This window comes from Euprymna scolopes, chromosome 42, assembly GCF_053919585.1.
Source record: "Euprymna scolopes isolate OS-2025 chromosome 42, ASM5391958v1, whole genome shotgun sequence".
Classification (NCBI taxonomy): Eukaryota; Metazoa; Mollusca; class Cephalopoda; order Sepiida; family Sepiolidae; genus Euprymna; species Euprymna scolopes.
Window position 1 is genome coordinate 30,859,401 of NC_136523.1, and position 19,013 is coordinate 30,878,413.

Consider the following 19,013-nt stretch of genomic DNA (forward strand, 5'->3'; position numbering starts at 1 on the left):
AAAAAAAAGAAAGGTAGAAATATTTTTCCAATTATAATTTTTTTGTGTAAAAATATTAAATAAAAAATGCTTAATTCAATGATAATATCAGTAATCCGAGAAATTCATTTTTCTTTGAGTTATATCGAATTCATTAATACAGATTTTTTTTTCGTAATGTTCCTGTAAAAATTATTATTTTTTTAATTGTTACAAGTTACGGTGCTTTACTTTCATAAAAAAAAACAAAAATAAATTCATGCATTTTTTTTGTTTTTTTTTACATGGAGTTCACCACTTATCAAGGCCCAATGGCCACTCAGGGATAAGGGTTATTGTGTGTACAGTAATCAAAGGGATAGTGTAGCAATAGTATTGGAGAATTGGTAAGGTGTCATTACTTAGGGGGGGGGCAGTTCATCAGGAATTTGTTTGTGTTGGACTTGAAGACATCCAGGTTGAAGTCGGGAGGGAAATAGGCAAGCGGAACAGAATTCCACAGGCGTGCAGTTCTAAGAAAGAAACTTTGTTCATGGTATCTACGTTTTGATTTAGGCACAGATAGGGAGTGGGGAAAATTATTGATGGTGGTTTCAGCTAGTCGGGTGTTTTTTGAGAAAGATTGGCGAGGGGGGACCAGAGAATGGAGCTCAGACAAGCAGCTGCCATGGAAATAACGATAGAACAATGACATGCTCGCAACGTCTCTTCTGTGGGAAAGAGGTTGCAGGGTAGAGAAAAGGGCATCCCCCACCAAGCCACGGAGTCTATTTTGTACTCTGTCAAGGCAGGATAGACTGTTTTTAGCAGCCCCCGCCCAGATGTGGCAGCAGTACTCCATCTTTGGACGTACTTGGCTCTTATATAGATAGAGAATTGCATCATTAGTGAAATATCTTCTGGAGCGGTAGAAGGATCCCACCATTTTCCCAGCGACCTTGGCCACAGACTTGATGTATGTGTTCCATTTAAGATCAGGTGTAAAGGTCAAACCCAGGAGCTTATCAAAGCCTGGGGCCTCCCTTAGACGAGAGCCATCCATTTCAATTGATGCCAGATGGGGATCAGAGCATTGATGATGTAGAGATAGGAGCTTGGTCTTAGATGCATTTACTTTAGTAAAAGTATTGGCACTTCTGCATGTCAATGACATGAGGCGAATGTGTGCATTTTAGTTTCAAGAACGGCCGGTAGAGGGCGTTTATCAGGGTCGATAACTCATACTTTTATTTTGATATGTTTGTACAATTTTACCGTGTAAAAAAATATTTCTGTACAAAATTTTTGATATATTTTTATACTGTAAAAAACAAAACAAAAAAATAACAATTCTAAAAACAATCTATAAATATTTCGTTTTTTTTATTTTCAGTTATAAATCACTCATGAAAAGAAATAATATTAAAACTTAAAAATTATATTTTGATACATTTTTTTAGGCAATAAATGTTTTGATTCTTATATATTTTCTTGTTCTTCCATTTCGTTATACTTTTTTGCGTTGTCGGAGACACTTGTTTATATTTGAAGTTCTGAGAACGACCGATAGAGGGCTTTAAAGAACAGCGGGTCGATAACTCATCTCGGACGCCTCATGTCATTGACATGCAGAAGTGCCAAGGCATTTTTTTGTTCAAACAAAATAACATATTTCCACTAAGATTTAAATAAAAATAATGTGGTCCTTATATTCTGTGATCATTATTGGTTAATTTCCTGATTTTTGGTGAATCTTTGAGTAAAGGGAGGGGTCAAAATGTTTATACATATTAAACAATGAACAAAAAATTTAGGCACAAGCTGCGGGGAGGTGATGTTGGTTGATCAATCTCGTCTCTTTAGAACTTAAACAAAAAATTTCTCTTAGCTAGCATCTTCTTTTACCATAATACCGCGTTCACCCTTTCGTAGGTCCTACTCAAAACCAATTTTAAAACATTTTTTTTTTGCATGTAAAAGCAAAAGAAGGATTGCCGCCATAAGTGTCAACTTGGACTATGCGCCCAAAGATTGTCTGCTTTTTTTTTTTTACTTTTTTGTTCAGATATCTTTCCAAGTCGTTTACTTGTGATTTCTTAAAAAAAAAGAAAAAAAGTGGGAATCTTGTTTTTATTTTTAAGTAAAAAACAAAAAAAAAAAAAAAAATTTTTATTTTAAGAAAGAAAAACGAAAGCGAAAGCGGACATGAACGCTTGTGTAAAGTGGAGGATGGAGAAAAATATCCAAGTATATATGAGTTACTTCCCTTGAAAGTTAGACCCGCACCCCGCACATATTTAATCCCCCCCCATACTTACCCTTTATTAATATTAATAAATACAGCTTCTAGTTTAATTACTAAGGACCAAAATAAAAGCACTTTTATAAAAGTATTTAAAAATCTAGCAATAAAATAATTATATGAAATATTCTAGAAGTTTTGCTTAATAACAACTTCCGCTATTATTCTGATGTTTAATAGTTTGAATAAACGAACACATCGAATAGCTTTGTTTATTTTAAATACATATCGATTCATTCTTTTATTCGTGTTTTTTAATAAACGAACATCGAATAATGTTATTTATAATATAGATTTGCATTAATTCTTCTTTACTAGCTTTATAATAAACGAATATTTAATACGATTGTTTTTAATTCTTTCATTTTGGTTTAAAAACCGAACAGATAGAATACGATCGTTAGATTTATTCTTTCATTCTGTTTTTATAATAAACGAATCACAAGAACGTTTATTTATAGAAGATTTGCATAGATTCTGTTATTCTGGTTTTATAATAAACGAACACGCGCGTCGACTTTTACAGGATTTATTAAAAAAAAAAAATGTCGCGCCTAGGAGAAGTTAATAGTGTCGAGAGTTTCGACCAAATTTTGTCCGATTCTCGGTCCAATTTGGTAGTGGTCCACTTCTCCGCCAAATGGTCCGAACAATGCCAACAAATGAATGACGTGATGACTGAATTGGCTAAAACCCCACAGTTGGTCAACGTTCGCTTTCTTCAAATCGAGTCCGAAGATGTACCCGAGTTGACGATGAAGTACAACGTGACAGCCGTTCCCATGTTTTTGTTTTTCAAGAACAAAACCCAAATCGACCAACTCGAAGGAGCCAATCCAGCCGAACTAAGTAAGAAGGTGAACCACTTGGTTTCGGCTACGGTACCGACCCCCCACTCGGATTCTTCGTCTCCGTCCTCAACGGATTTGAACAGCCGGTTAAAGTCTCTCATCCACATGGCCCCTGTTGTGCTTTTCATGAAGGGCAGCCCGGACGAGCCGAAATGTGGTTTCAGCCGGACAATCACGGCCATCCTAAGGGAAAACAACATCGACTACGCCTACTTCGACATCTTAGGCGACGATACAGTCCGACAGGGTTTGAAAACCTTCTCAAACTGGCCGACCTATCCACAACTCTATCACAATGGTGAACTCATAGGCGGCTTGGACATTGTCAAAGAACTCGCCGAAAGTGATGAACTAAAGACCATGTTACCACAAAAGGAAGATCTGGAGAGTCGATTAAAGACCCTCATCAACAAGGCCCCCATCATGCTCTTCATGAAGGGCTCCCCAGATGCCCCACGGTGCGGATTTAGCAGGACGACCACGGCGATTCTCAAAGAGACGGGTATTTCTTATGAGACTTTCGACATTTTGCAAGATGAAGAAGTCCGGCAAGGATTGAAAAAGTTTTCCCAATGGCCGACATATCCGCAACTTTATGTGAAAGGCGAACTGATCGGCGGTTTGGATATTATTAAAGAACTTCAAGAATCCGGGGATTTGGTCAACACTTTGAAAGAAGGCGGAGGAGAAGAAATAAAGAAAACCAGCGAAGAGGTTTCGACTTCGTAAATCGATTCCGTCATTCATTATTTTATTTTCCACAGAAAATGTCTCAAGAATTATTTAAAAAAAAAAAAAAAAAAAAATTCCAGCAAACAATATCTGCGTTCCTTAAAATAGAATTAAATGATTTTTTTTTAGTTAGAAAAATTAAATTAAATTTTGAATTTTTTTCTTTTTTTTTTTTAAACAATACAGAAGATATTTTATTGAAAAAAAAAAACATAAATGTTAGTAATTTTAATATTTGGCTAAGTTAGAGAATTTCATTCTGATGCGTTTGATATAAATTATTTTTGTTCGTTTTAACTATTCTGTATTTTGACCAATGGCAAACTTGATGAACATTTGTGATTATTATGAATATAAAATTGAGTTTTGATAAAAAAAAAAAAAAGTGATTTTGTTTTTAATTTTATTTTTCCAAATCAAATGCATAATTGTTTCTAAATCGCTAAAAATGAGTAAATAATTTCCGGGTTTGTATTACTGTACACATAGATTCGAAAAAGTTGTCAAAAAACAAATATATAGCAAATAAATGTTATCAAAGGCAAGATAAGTTACTTTTCTGCCAAACTGGATATATTTTTTGTGTTTTTATTCAATGTAACATATTTATTCAGCTCGAAAAACGTACAGTGTTTACCGATGTATTCGAAAATTCAAGATGGCGTCTCACACCCTCTTTAACACCGTAAGTTTGGGAAAAGGTGTTATAAATAAAAAACTATACAAAATACTATTAAAAACCCGCCGAATATATGTTAACCTATTTCATGGTAACATATATTGAGCGAATTTTTAACAGTATTTTATCCGGTTTTTTATTTGTAACACCTTTTCCCAAACTTACCGTGTTAAAGAGAGAATCAGACGCCAGCTTGAATGTTCCAATACATCGGTAAACACTGTATGGTTTTCGAGCTGAATAAACATGTTACATTGAATAAAAACACGAAAAATATATCCAGTTTGGTAGAAAAGTAACTTATCTTGCCTTTGATAACATTTATTTGTTATATATTTGTTTTTTGACAACTTTTTCGAATCTATGTGTACAGTAATACAAACCCCTGTTTTTATTCAATGTAACATGTTTATTCAGCTCGAAAAACATACAGTGTTTTACCGATGGAAAGTTAAAAATGGCGCCCGACTCTCTCTTTGACACGGTAAGTTGGGGAAAAAGGTGTTAAAAAAAAAACTAGACAAAATACGGGTAGAAACTCGCTCAATATATGTTACTGTGACATAGGCCGACATATATTTAGATTTTAAACAGTATTTTTTTTTTTTTTTTTTTTTTTTTTTTACCTCCTTTTCAAAACTTACTGTCAAAGAGAGAGTCGGGCGCCATTTTTAATTTTCCAATACATCGGTAAACACTGTTTTTACAAATCAGTCACATTACCACATGAAACATGCAGAAAAGTATCTTTTCAGTATCGTGAAAACTAGTTGCCAGCCCCAACTTTAAATACGATATTCGTTTTCAGCACACTCAAACTCCTAGAAAACAAGTTTTTGTAAGGTAGATTTTGTGTTGGTCTACCGGGCCACAATTGTTGTAAGGGAATTTAAAAAAATGCACAATAAGTCAGGAAGCAATGAACTTCAATGAAGTAGAACGTTATAACCAGAAAGTGGAAGCCCTTTCTTAAGTCATTAAATTTATTTTTTCAAAATTTTTTTCTGCTAATATGATTATTAAGTCTAATCTATGATAATCGTTGGAAAAAAAAAAAAAAAAAATGTGCTCTCCGCTTTTTTTGGCACTCTCGTACAGGTGAGGTCCGCCCTTCGCTTTACTTTTAAAATCATTTTTTAGTACTTATGCAGAATACGAAATAATGTTAAGTAGAAACCTATTCTTAACATGGGGAGGGCGTTTTGTAACTGTTCTGTACTTTCACCTAACAATTTAATGTATTTATTTGCTTCCCCACCAAAGCAAATTAGGAACAAGGACGTTTTTAATGTGGGGGTAAAAACCAGCTCTCGTAAAAGTAGGCAAAAAGGGGGCACTCTGGTTACCAAAAATAATAATTGTCCCAGTATAGAGGGTTTTCCCTCCATTGACTGGGACAAATTACCTTAAGTTCAGCATCTGCAGAACAGATACTACACTTTGATCCCGGCCCGAAGGCCAAGAACACCTAACAATTTAATAAACAAACTGAATTTAACTTTAAAATCCTATCTGAAAAATGAATAAATAAATAACATTGTACGTATTCTGCCTAAATGGCCAATTTTATTTTAAAGTTTCAAAACCAAATGTAAATACAGTGATGATTTTTTAATTTTTTGGTCCCCCGACAAAAGGAGGGTGGACCTGTAAATTCACCCTTGTCCGTTCGTCTGTCTGCACTTTTCTCAATAACTACGCCTTGGAATTTTTTGAAATTTTGCACAACCATTAAACATGATATGAGTAAAATGTAACAGAACGGATTTTCCAGGAAAACTCTGATGATGAAAATGCTGAACTTAGTCATTTTTTTTTTTATGCCTTGTTCACTGTGCACTTATGGGGGACCATGCATGCTTCACTTGTTTTTATTTTTAAATCACTAACTTTGGTGAATAACCAGCTAGAATGAAATGGGTTTTGGTATTATTCACAAACAACTTCATTTGGTAAATTTTTTACATTAACTACAATTCACTGTTCACATTCAAAATGTTCATTTTTACAGGTTTTCAGGTATACTGACCAGGGTTGCAGAGTTGGATGGTAAAAGTCTGACTCGGACTCCTATGTGGAAATCTATTCTGCAGATCCACATACCAGCTTCCCACATCTATTCAGCGTGCATTTTATAATTACTTTTCATGTATATTATTTTTGACGTTTAACATTCACTTGTCTGATAAATATACTCACATATGCACTATACCAGCTTTATTTATTTATATTTTTACTCACATCTACTCCTAACAAGGCATATCACCACTAGGGCGTAAAAGGCTACTATTTGGGACAATCGCCCCCACAACAGTGGGGTTACTATCGTTAAGAGCATATCTGAGAAAATTGACCACATCCTGTCTGCTCATCCTTCGGCTAACATTCACATTTGTGGTGACTTCAATGTCCATAAGGTGGAATGGCTGACCCACTCAAATAAGACCGATGATGAGGGGAGGTTCTGTCATGATTTTGCCACTGCTTATGACCTCACTTAGATTATTCACGAACCCACCCGTGTGCCCGATACTACCGGTCAGTATGCAAGCCTTCTAGACCTTTTCCTCACAACTTCCCCTGAGCTATGTTCATGTTCCATTCTATCTCCTCTGGGATCCTCTGACCACTCCGTTGTAGCAGTTAAGATAAAAATGAAATGTAATAAGTCTTCAGACGTACCTCTCCACCGTACTGTATATTGATACTCTATGGCTGACTGGGATAGCTTCCGTATATTTATATCTGATCTACCTCTGCATTCCATGTTTAAAAAGGATGTGTCCTCTATAGTATCAGGCCTGACCGAATGGTTAATTGTTGGCATAGACCGATTCATACCATCCAAAAAATTCAAACAAAAACCTAACAGCCAGCCATGGTTCTCCCCAGAATGTGCTGCAGCCATTGCGGACAGAAATCACTTTTTCCATAGCTACCAACGTAATAGATATACTGAGACTAAAGCTGCTTTCAGGACTGCCAGCAACCACTGTAAAAGAGTAATAAAACATGCAAGAGAGCTATATGCTCAGTCTGTTAAATCCAAAGTAGCTGAGCAGCGGCTTGGTTCCCACCAGTTTTGGCAAATAGCAAACAGGATCCTGAACAGAAGCGTGAGTTCTATCCCAACCATCATCAATGGACCTGAGGTCATCTCATCAGCATCAGACAAGGCCAAACTATTAGCCAAGAACTTTGCAGCTAATTCTACCCTATGCGACGAAGGCCATCAACTCCCCGTATTTCCTCCTGTAACAGACAACACACTATGCAACATACATATATCTGTGCATGAGATCGCCAAGCTAATCAAGAACCTTGATTCCAGTAAAGCAACTGGCCCTGACGGCATTCCAGTTATAGTGCTGAAAAAGCTCCAACAAAACTTTTTAAGCGTTGTCTTAAGGAGAAGTGCTTTCCAACACCCTGGAAAACCTCATCAGTATGCCCTGTATTTAAGAATTTAGATGAAAAGTCATCTCCCTCTCAGTAAAGGCCAATAAGTCTCCTGTGTGTCATGAGTAAGTTGTTGGAATCCATATTAAATAAAGAAGTAGTCAACCACCTCAACAGAAACAACCTTCTTAGTGACATGCAATATGGTTTCCGCTCCGCAAGATCTACATCAGATGTGCTAACGGTTATATCTCATAGGATTAATGAAGCTCTTGACAAAGGCTTCCTTTCCAGGGCAATTGCTCTTGACAGAGCGAAAGCCTTTGATAAGGTATGGCATAAGGGCCTACTTCAGAAGATTTCCAGCTACGGTATAGCTGGAAATGTTTTCTCAATAATTAAATCATTTCTCTCTGATAGGTTCATAAGAGTAGTGGTTGATGGGCAGAAATCTGAGGCCCACAGTATTAATGCTGGAGTCCCTCAAGGGTCCATCCTGGGCCCAACTCTCTTCCTGATCTACATTAATGATCTCCCAAAACACATAGTTAAATTATTCGTTGACATCTATGCTGATGACACGACCATCTACGGCAACACATCAAAGACCGTAAATGACAAATTTCTCTTTGATTCCCTCTCCTCTGATCTTGAGCGCGTCGTTCAGTGGGGGAAGAGATGGTTGGTTACTTTTAATGCATCTAAAACCAAGCTCCTAACTTTACATCATCAACGCTCTGTTCCTCATCTAGCATCAATTGAAATGGATGGCTCTCGTCTTGGGGAGACTTCATGTTTTGACAAGCTCCTGGGTTTGACCTTTACTCCTGATCTGAAATGGAACACGTATATAAAGTCTGTTGCCTGGGCCGCTGGGAAAATGGTAGGATCCTTCTACTGCTCCAGAAGATATCTCACTACTGATGCAATTCTCTATCTCTATAAAAGCCCAACTCTTTTCCTGATCTACATTAATGATTTTCCAAATCACATCCTTACATCATTCGTAGGCATTTTTGCTGACAACACTACCATCTATGGTAGCACATCTAAGACCGTAAACGACCAAGCTTTCTCCGATTGTCTCGCCTCTGATCTTGATCACGTTGTACAATGGGGAAAGGAGTGGCTGGTTACTTTTAATGTATCTAAAACCAAGCTTCTATCTTTACATCATCAACGTTCTGATCTCCATCTGGCATCAATTGAAATGGATGCGTCTTGTCTTGGGGATGCTCCATGTTTTGACAAGCTTCTGGGTTTGACCTTTACTTCTGATCTGAAATGAAACATGTATATCAGGTCTGTTGCCAAGGATGCTGGGAAAATGGTGGGATCCTTCTATGGCTCCAGAAGATATCTCACTAATGATGCAATTTTCTATCTGTATAAAAGCCAAGTATATCCAAGGATGGAGTACTGCTGCCACATCTGGGCAGGAGCTGCTAAAAACAGCCTATTCTGCCTTGACAGAGTACAAAATAGACTTTGTGGTTTAGTGGGGGATGCCCTTTTCTCTTCCCTGCAGCCTCTCTCCCACAGAAGAGACGTTGCGAGCCTGTCTTTGTTTTATCGTTATTTCCATGCTTGTCTGAGCTCCAATATCTTGTGCCTCCTCGCCAATCTTTCACGAGAAACACCCGTCTGGCTGAAACTACTGTCAATAATTTTCCCCACTCTTTATCTGTGCCTAAATCCAAACGTAGATTCCATGAACAAAGCTTCTTTCTCAGAAGTGCACGACTGTGGAACTCTCTTCTGTTTACCTGTTTCCCACCTGACTACAACTTGGATGTCTTCAAGTCCAACATAAACAAATTTCTGACAAACCGCCCCCCTTAAGTAAGACACTCTATCAAATCTCCAATACTAATGATTACTACAATACTATCTCATTGATTATTGTACACGCAATAACCCTTATCCCTGAGTGGCCTCCGGACCTTGATAAGTGGTGACCTCCATGTAAAAAAAAAAAAAAGATTAACAAGATGTTGGTTTATGTAACATTTTAACTTTTGCATATCAGTACGACCAGGGAAGCAGGAAGGGAATTCCAAAGTCTAGCTGTTCAAGGGAAGAAACTATTAGAATAGAAAGATTTCTGGCATCTAAGGATCTCAACAGTGAAGGAATGAGATCTTATTGCTAAGCGGGTTTGTCAGGATATGTATGGCGAGGGGGTATAAATGCAACAATTTCATCAGAATACATTCCATTAAAATATTTGTAAAACAGCCACAGAGATGCAACATTGCGTCGATGAGGCAGGGGCTGGAGCTTAGTTGATATGATAAAGTGGGACCGATTGGATTGACAACTGTTTTTTGGACGCTATCATGTGACAACAATATTCCATGCATGGGCGAATGGTGGCCTTGTAGAGGTACAGGATAGTCTCAGGTGTGAATAGTTTTCTAGCTCGATAGAGGGAAACCACCTTATTTGCAGCAGTCTTTGCAATGTCCTCTATGTATTTGTTTCAGTTTATATCACCTGCAAATCTTAGGCTGAGGAGTTTGAAGGTAGAATTCTCAGGCAGAGTGTTATTTGTCATCGATATAGGCAGTTGGAGAGGCATCTTGCAATTGTTAATGGCGAACAGCTTCATTTTACTAGCATTAAATGTTACCATCCATTTGTGGCCCCATTCCATAATTTTCTAACGATTCTACCATTGTCTTAGGTTTATGTACATCCGTTCTTCCCTCATGCATATTATAGAGCATTGTATCATCAACAAATATACCCATCTCGGACACAATATTATGCGAAAGGTCGTTTATGAATATCAGGAATAATAATGATCCAAGGACTGAGCCGAGGTACTCCTGTATTAAAGTTATGCTGCTTGAATGTACGTCCGTCAATAACAACCCTGTATGCTTCTATTGTCTAAGATGGATCTAATTATATTTAGCATACGTCCAGTCATAACGTACAATTTAATTTTCATTAGCAGCCCTTTGTGCCAGACTTTGTCAAAGGCCTTGAATATATCAAGGGCTACAGCTATGGCTTAGCCTGCCTTATCCAGTACATGGTAAATATGTTCAGAGATGAATGTTTAAATATCTGCAGTAGAACAACATTGCCTGTTTGTCAGAGAGAAGATTTGCTTTTGCGAGGTGGTGAACTAGTGCTTGATTAATTAAGGTCTCAAAGATTTTAACGAATAGGGAAAGAGACTAATGGGCCGATAATTGAGAGGGTCTGTTTTTTCACCAGAATTCCTAGTACTACAGAGGCCATCTTCCAACTATTAGGGAAGCAAGATTCAGCAAGGCATTTATTGTAGAGCTTGGAAAGTATAGGAGCTAGCTCAGCTGAACATTTCTTAATTAGTAATTTTTTTTTTTTTTACATAGGTATCACCACATTATCAAGGCCAAGAAGCCACTCAAGGATAAGGGTTAAAGAGTGTACAGTAGAAATTGGACAATATAGTAATCATTAGTAATGAAAATTCGGTAAATTTGATAACTTATATGGAACAGCTCATCAAGAACTTATTAACGTTAGACTTTAACACAACCATTTTGTAGTCAGCCGGAAAGCAGGAAAATGGAAGACAATTCCACAGGCATGCAGTTCTAAGAAAGAAGCTTTGTTCATGGAATCTACGTTTAGGTTTAGGCACAGATAAAGAGTGGGGGGAATTATTGATAGTGTTTTCAACTAGACGAGTGTTTCTTGTGAAAGTTAGGCGAGGGGGGACCATAGACTGAAGCTCAGTCGAACACTTTCCATGAAAATAACGATACATCAGAGACAAACTCGCAACATCTCTTCTGTGAGATAGAGGTTGCAAGGAAGAGAAAATGACATCTCCTACGAGGCTACAAAATCTATTTTGAACTCTATCAAGGCAGGACAAGTCCTTTCTAGCAGCTCCTGCCCAGATGTGGCAACAGTATTCCATCCTTGGACATACCTGGCTCTTATATAGATAGAGAATTGCATCAGCAGTGAGATATCTACCGGATCGATAGAAAGATCCCACCATTTTTCCAGCGGCCTTGGCAACAGATTTGATGTACGTGTTCCATTTAAGATTAGGAGTAATAGTCAAGCACAGAAGCTTGTCAAAACTTGAGGCCTCCTGAAGACGAGACCCATTCATTTCAAGTGATGCCAGATGTGGATCAGAATGTTGATGATGTAAAGAGAGAAACTTGGTTTTAGATGCATTAAAAGAAACCAGCCACTCCTTTCCCCATTGTACTACGTGCTCAAGATCAGAGGAGAGAGAATTGGAGAGAACTTGGTCGTTTACTGTCTTAGATGTGCTACCATAAATGGTAGTGTCGTCAGCATAAATGTCTACAAATGATGTAAGGATGTGATTTGGAAGATCATTAATGTAGATCAGGAAAAGATTTGGACCCAGGATGGACCCCTGAGGGACACCGGCATTAATACTGTGAGCTTCTGATTTTTGCCCCTCAACTACTACTCTTATGAACCTATCAGAAAGAAATGATTTAATAATTGAGAAGACATTTCCAGCTATACCATAGCTAGCGATCTTATGAAGTAAACCTTTATGCCATACCTTATCAAAGGCCTTAGATATGTCAAGAGCAATTGCCCTAGAAAGGTTGCCTCCGTCGAGAGATTTGCTAATCCTAATGCAGTGATGAGATCAGGCCTTTGAGGTGTCTAAGTTTTTTATGATATTGCGGACATGAGAACGGGTGATTTTTACATCATTTGTGGTGAGGAATAGGTCTAGAAGTGAAGCCTGCTGAGGTTCACGATCTGGTAGGCCAGTTGGAAACATTACTGTGTGTGTGAGGGAATGGGCTATAGAGAAGCTATAAGTAGAGCGTCCAGCTGCATCTGTGTAACCTGAGAAACCAAGCCAATTTTTATGGTGGACATTAAAGTCACCAAACACATGTATTTTGGCATTACTATCCAAGGAAAGTGCTGCATCTATACTATCAGAGACATGACCGATTAGAGTACAATCCTGACTTGAGGAAAAACGGTAGAGAAAATATAAGTAACTAACACAGTGATGAAAGGTTAGTCGAAAGCACATAAAAGCCTGGTCATCTGAATCAACATTTTTCTCTCTAGTTTAAGGGAGGGTGCTACGGATATAGACTCTAAGCACATGTATATATCTATCCGAGTCCTTCCAGCAAAGAGGGAGATATCCTGTCATGTAAAAGTAGTTAGAGGGGATTGAAGAGTGTAAGTTTGTTTCACTTAATGCTAAGATATCCGAGGAGTTTACTAAAAAGTAAGACTACATCATCTATTTTACCTCTAAGCCCACGGATATTTGAGAAAGCGAGCCTCAAGGGCGGAGGTGAATTGGTTTTGTTTGGGTGGTTGTCTGGTTTTATCGTGATATTTGTTTGGCTGTCATTTAATTACGTTTTTGTTAAATGTAAAGTTAGGAGAAGAGTGTTGAGCAAAGTGAGCCGGTTTTGACACCAAGTATACACACAGTGGCCCATTAGCTGAATTCTGTCTAGAAGTTGTGGTCTCGTGAAAGCCCACCAGATATAACAGCGGGGTCCCTTTCTATGCAAGACATGGCACTATAACTATCCTGATGTTATACAACTGATGACAGAGCAGTCGGTCTAAGCATTACCAAAGAGTTAGGGCTCCTGTACTCTCAGTCGGAAACAGCAGTCAAACAAACTATCAATCAGTTACCCTCAACCTCTCAAACAAATCCGACCCAAATAAGTCATGTGAGTACAAGTGGCATGCAAGCAAACCCAATTTTTTCAGTTTCTGAGCGAAAGAGTGAAGTTTAAAATAGAGAATAGGGAGACGGCGTTCAATGTCCTAGTCAGAAAACAAGGCCAAGCATAAGAGGGCTCTGGTGAATCCCTTGTATTGTACCTCTTGTCTGACTAATAGATAAAGAAAAAGTGTGAAAGCCGGCGATAGAAGGGAGCCTATCTACTTCTTAAGCAAGTTAGGTTAGCAAACTAGGAATTTGTTTGAGTCACCAGTTCCAGGAAGGTTGTCAACCATGACTGAGGAGGCCTTCCTCCGCCAGTTTTATTATCAGTTTTCTTTCTCTAAGATGGATGATCTGACAAGATCTACGGGTCCATCACACCAAGAGGGGTAACCATGCGCCTTGTTTTTACACCAAGAATTTTTGCGCCCCCGCGTGAATGAAGATATTGAGTATCTTATTTTAAAGTTTTTCTCTATTCTACATAGATAAGTGTAGGATTGGAGATAGATTCTCCTCTGACATTTACAAGAAATTGTATCTTTCAAGTACTGTGAGAGAATCAATTAGCTCTAGCAACTTATTTGTTTCAAAATAAATGAATAGGATATTAATAATAATTACTTGAATATGTAAGGGAATATAATATAAAGCAAAGAAAACAAAAGAAATGGTAGGACTAGATCTACATAAAGAGGTTACACACCACACGGATAGATAAATGCACTTAACTTGGTGTTCTTCGAGCGACCCATATTGGTCTATCTAAAAGACCAGTGTCTTCACATGGAAGGAATTGAGGTTCAAAGATTAGCGTTTATTTGAGAGCAGTAAGAGGGAGGGATGGAGTATCTGTCTTAAGAGCCAAATGCGTGCTTTTATTTTAATACTTCCTTCGTTTATTTAATTGGAACGGTATAATTTTCAATTTCTGCATTAATAATTTAAGACATACAAACTCATTTACCAAAGTGCTAGAAAAGATATGAGTATTTCTAATTTTTCTGTTGTGTCAATGCATATATTGCTAACTATTACTAATATATTACATATATTGCTAACTATTACTAATATATTACATATATTGCTAACTATTACTAATATATTACATATATTGCTAACTATTACTAATATATTACATACATTGCTAACTATTACTGATATATTACATACATTGCTAACTATTACTGATATATTACATATATTGCTAACTATTACTAATATATTACATATATTGCTAACTATTACTAATATATTACATACATTGCTAACTATTACTGATATATTACATACATTGCTAACTATTACTAATATATTACATATATTGCTAACTATTACTAATATATTACATATATTGCTAACTATTACTAATATATTACATACATTGCTAACTATTACTGATATATTACATACATTGCTAACTATTACTAATATATTACATACATTGCTAACTATTACTAATATATTACATATATTGCTAACTATTACTAATATATTACATACATTGCTAACTATTACTGATATATTACATATATTGCTAACTATTACTAATATATTACATATATTGCTAACTATTACTAATATATTACATATATTGCTAACTATTACTGATATATTACATACATTGCTAACTATTACTAATATATTACATACATTGCTAACTATTACTAATATATTACATATATTGCTAACTATTACTAATATATTACATATATTGCTAACTATTACTGATATATTACATACATTGCTAACTATTACTAATATATTACATACATTGCTAACTATTACTAATATATTACATATATTGCTAACTATTACTAATATATTACATACATTGCTAACTATGACTGATAAATTTCATATATTGCTAACTATTACTAATATATTACATACATTGCTAACTATTACTAATATATTACATATATTGCTAACTATTACTAATATATTACATACATTGCTAACTATTACTAATATATTACATATATTGCTAACTATTACTAATATATTACATACATTGCTAACTATTACTAATATATTACATACATTGCTAACTATTACTAATATATTACATACATTGCTAACTATCACTAATATATTACATACATTGCTAACTATTACTAATATATTACATATATTGCTAACTATTACTAATATATTACATATATTGCTAACTATTACTAATATATTACATATATTGCTAACTATTACTAATATATTACAAGCAAGATAACATGCGAGAAAAATCTGAGAAAATTGAGTTTCAAGCATATAGATAGCACAGAATATAGAAATGAAATAATACAATAAAATAAATTTCATTTTTTTAGTAATATCTATTTTAAAGGCAGATTAAGGTATGGTTAAAATTTTAAATAGATTTTAAGCTTTTTTTTTAATGCAAATCCCCATAAAAAATTTAATTATCATATTTTATTGTATAACATGAGGAGTAGACTCGCCAGTTAAAATTAATTCAGATAAGAATGGGAGTTTGTAAATGTGGTTAAAAATACATTATAAATACATTTAAAAATACAAACTAATTTTATAGAATAAGTTAAGATAACAAAAGGATAAAAAAATTTACAATTAAATTTTATTATGCTATCAGTTCAAAAGGAACTACACTATTTTGGGATAGGGAAATCTCTTTAGGCCATGGCATTTCGAAGCCAAACGCTTCTCATCAGAAGAGGGGAGTAAAGACATATATTATACAGAGAAGAAATTTTTTAAAAGATAGTATTGCTTTTATGGAAAGAGGATCAAAGAAAAACAGGAAGCTGTGCTGAGACTGAAGCTGATTCTAAGACTGCCAGCAACCACCATAAAAGAGTGATAAAGAATGCAAGAGAGTTGTATATTCAATTCATTAAGTCCAAAGTAGCTGAGCAGCGGCTTGGTTCCCACCAGTTTTGGCAAATAGCAAACAGAATCCTGAACAGAAGCCTGTGCTCAATCCCAACCATCATCAATGGATCTGAGATAATCTTGTCAGCATCAGACAAAGCCAAACTTTTTGCCAAGAACTTTGCAACTAATTATACCCTATGTGATCAAGGCCGTCAATCCCCAGTATTTCCTCTTGTATCAGGAAACACGCTATGCGACATACAAATATCTGTGTGTGATGTTGCCAAGCTAATCAAAAACCTTGATTCCAGTAAAGCAACTGGCCCTGATGGCATTTCAATTATAGTGCTGAAAAAGCTTCAACCAGAACAAGTTCCCCTATTTACAAGGCTGTTTAAGCATTGTCTTAAGGAGACTTGCTTCTCAACACCCCGTAAAACCTCATCAGTATGCTCTGTATTTAGGAATTCAGGTGATCGGGCATCTTCATCTCACTACAGACCAATAAGTCCCCTGTGCTTCATGAGTAAGTTCGTGGAATCCATGTTAAATGGAGAAATAGTAAACTACCTCAGCAAAAATAACCTTCTTAGTAACATGCAATATGGTTTCCATTCTGCTAGATCTACAGCAGATGTGCTTACGGATTTTATTTTATAATTGAGAAAACTTTCCAGCTATAACGTAGCTGGAAATATTGTGAAGTAGGCCTTTATGCCATACCCTCTTTGGTATGTCAAGAGCAATTGCCCTAGAAAAGAAGGCTCCATCGAGAGATTCACTAATCCTATGATATATAATCATAGGATTAGTGAATCTGGGTCCAACTTTCTTCTTGATCTACATCAATGATCTTCCAAATCACATCCTAAGATCATGACACTACCATCTATGGCAGCACATCAAAGGCTGTAAATGTCCAAGTCCTCTCTGATTCTCTCTCCTCTGATCTGGAGCATGTGGTGCAATGAGGAAAGAAGTGGCTGGTTAATTTTAATGCATCCAAAACCAAGCTCCTGTCTTTACATCATCAAGCTCTGATCCCCTATTTGGCATCAATTGAAATGAATGGCCCTCGTCTTGGGGAGGCTCCATGTTTTGATAAGCTTCTGGGCTTGACCTTTACTCCTGATCTGAGATGGAACATGTACATCAAATCTGTTGCCAAGGTCAGAGGAAAAATGGTTGATATATCACTTCTGATGCAATTCTCTACCTATATAAGAGCCAGCTATATCCAAGGATGGAGTATTGTTGCCACATCTGGGCAGGAGCTGCTAGAAAGACTTTATCCTGCCTTGACAGAGTTTTAACTCATTTTCCCAAACTTACCGTGTTCACCAGAGAGTGCCTTGCCATTTGCAATTTTAAAATACACTGGTAAAGATTGTATGTTTTTCGAGCTGAATAAACATGTTACATTAAATGAAAACACTAAAAAATTATCCAGTTAGAAAGTAAGTTATCTTGCCTTTGATAACATTTATTTGTTATATATTTGTTTTTTTTGACAACTTTTTTGAATCTATGTGTACAATAATACAAACCCCAACTCTACAAAAAGAGGCACTCTGGATTGGAACAGAAATTAACATTGCCCCAGTCTAGGAGGATTTCTCCTTCACTGATTGAATTACAATTTAAATTATGTCCAAGATAAGTGTATTTGCTGATGACATTATACTCTATAACAGACATGAAGAAAAACGAATGTGCACTTATCAAAGGCAATAGTTGAAACCTTAGAGAATAATCCCCCAGTCTAGAAGAAATGGGGAGGTAAGTGCATGGTAACATTTAATGCTGCTAATAAGCCAGCCATTTTAGTCTTTTGTTAATAATTGGGAAATAAAAACGAGGACTTACTTCATAACCCTTAGAAACCTGGAAGGAATTTGCAAGCCTTTAAACTGTCGAATAGAAAATCAGTTTTAAGAAAATCCTCATTTGATGAAAGGATTGAGTTTTGGAAACTTTTTACATCCAATAATTTTACAGGGTTAAAACAACAGTTTTACATTTGTGAAACCACATGTTCTCCTGCTCTACGATGATCTACGACCCCAATATTATGTGCTGTTGATTTCTTCTGTTTTTTTAATTTTTTTCCAATATGTTTATGAACTGTTTCAAATCTATATATGTCGTAAGTAGTAAGTTATAAAAATATATATGGCAATTAAGCTACACAGAATATTCCGCATTTCATTCTCGTGAGAATTTGTCAGGCTTATGCAATGTCTATGTGACTATGTTTATCTTTTAATCTATCTGTTATATTCGCATATCCCTCTTTACATGATAAACCAGAAAAGCAGCAGCAGCTGCGACAGTCAATAATGGCGACGCTAAGACAAAGATGTTCATCGAGTTAATACAAATGAACTCAATAAATACACGCAACAATTTCAAAGCCCATTCTCTCACATACACACATCAATAGAATAGCTCGCACATCACTTCAACCAAGAAAACCGCCAGATAAGGATGCACAACAAAAGAGAAAACCAAAATGTAAAACACAAGCAT

General features: G+C 36.1%; 2 protein-coding genes across 3 annotated transcripts in view; one reads left to right on the forward strand and one right to left on the reverse strand.

Moving 5' to 3' along the window:
- LOC145266991 (riboflavin kinase-like) overlaps positions 1–19,013 on the reverse strand; it is a 97,071-nt gene that overhangs the window by 74,874 nt on the left and 3,184 nt on the right. The window contains exon 2 of one of the 2 annotated variants that reach the window (XM_080122842.1): positions 18,351–18,394. The exons of the other annotated variant lie outside the window; for it this stretch is intronic. Coding sequence (XP_079978968.1) covers positions 18,351–18,394 — 44 coding nt within the window. The remainder of the gene's footprint in view (positions 1–18,350; positions 18,395–19,013) is intronic. 2 annotated transcript variants of the gene reach the window in all.
- Positions 2,745–4,127, forward strand: LOC145266989 (glutaredoxin-3-like). The gene has a single exon (XM_080122837.1). It carries the CDS (start codon positions 2,806–2,808, stop codon positions 3,838–3,840), a length of 1,035 nt encoding a protein of 344 aa, XP_079978963.1. The 5' UTR covers positions 2,745–2,805; the 3' UTR covers positions 3,841–4,127.

Excerpts from the sequence above, each read along its gene's own strand:
- LOC145266989 (XM_080122837.1), top strand. The coding sequence starts at position 2,806 with ATGTCGCGCCTAGGAGAAGTTAATAGTGTCGAGAGTTTCGACCAAATT.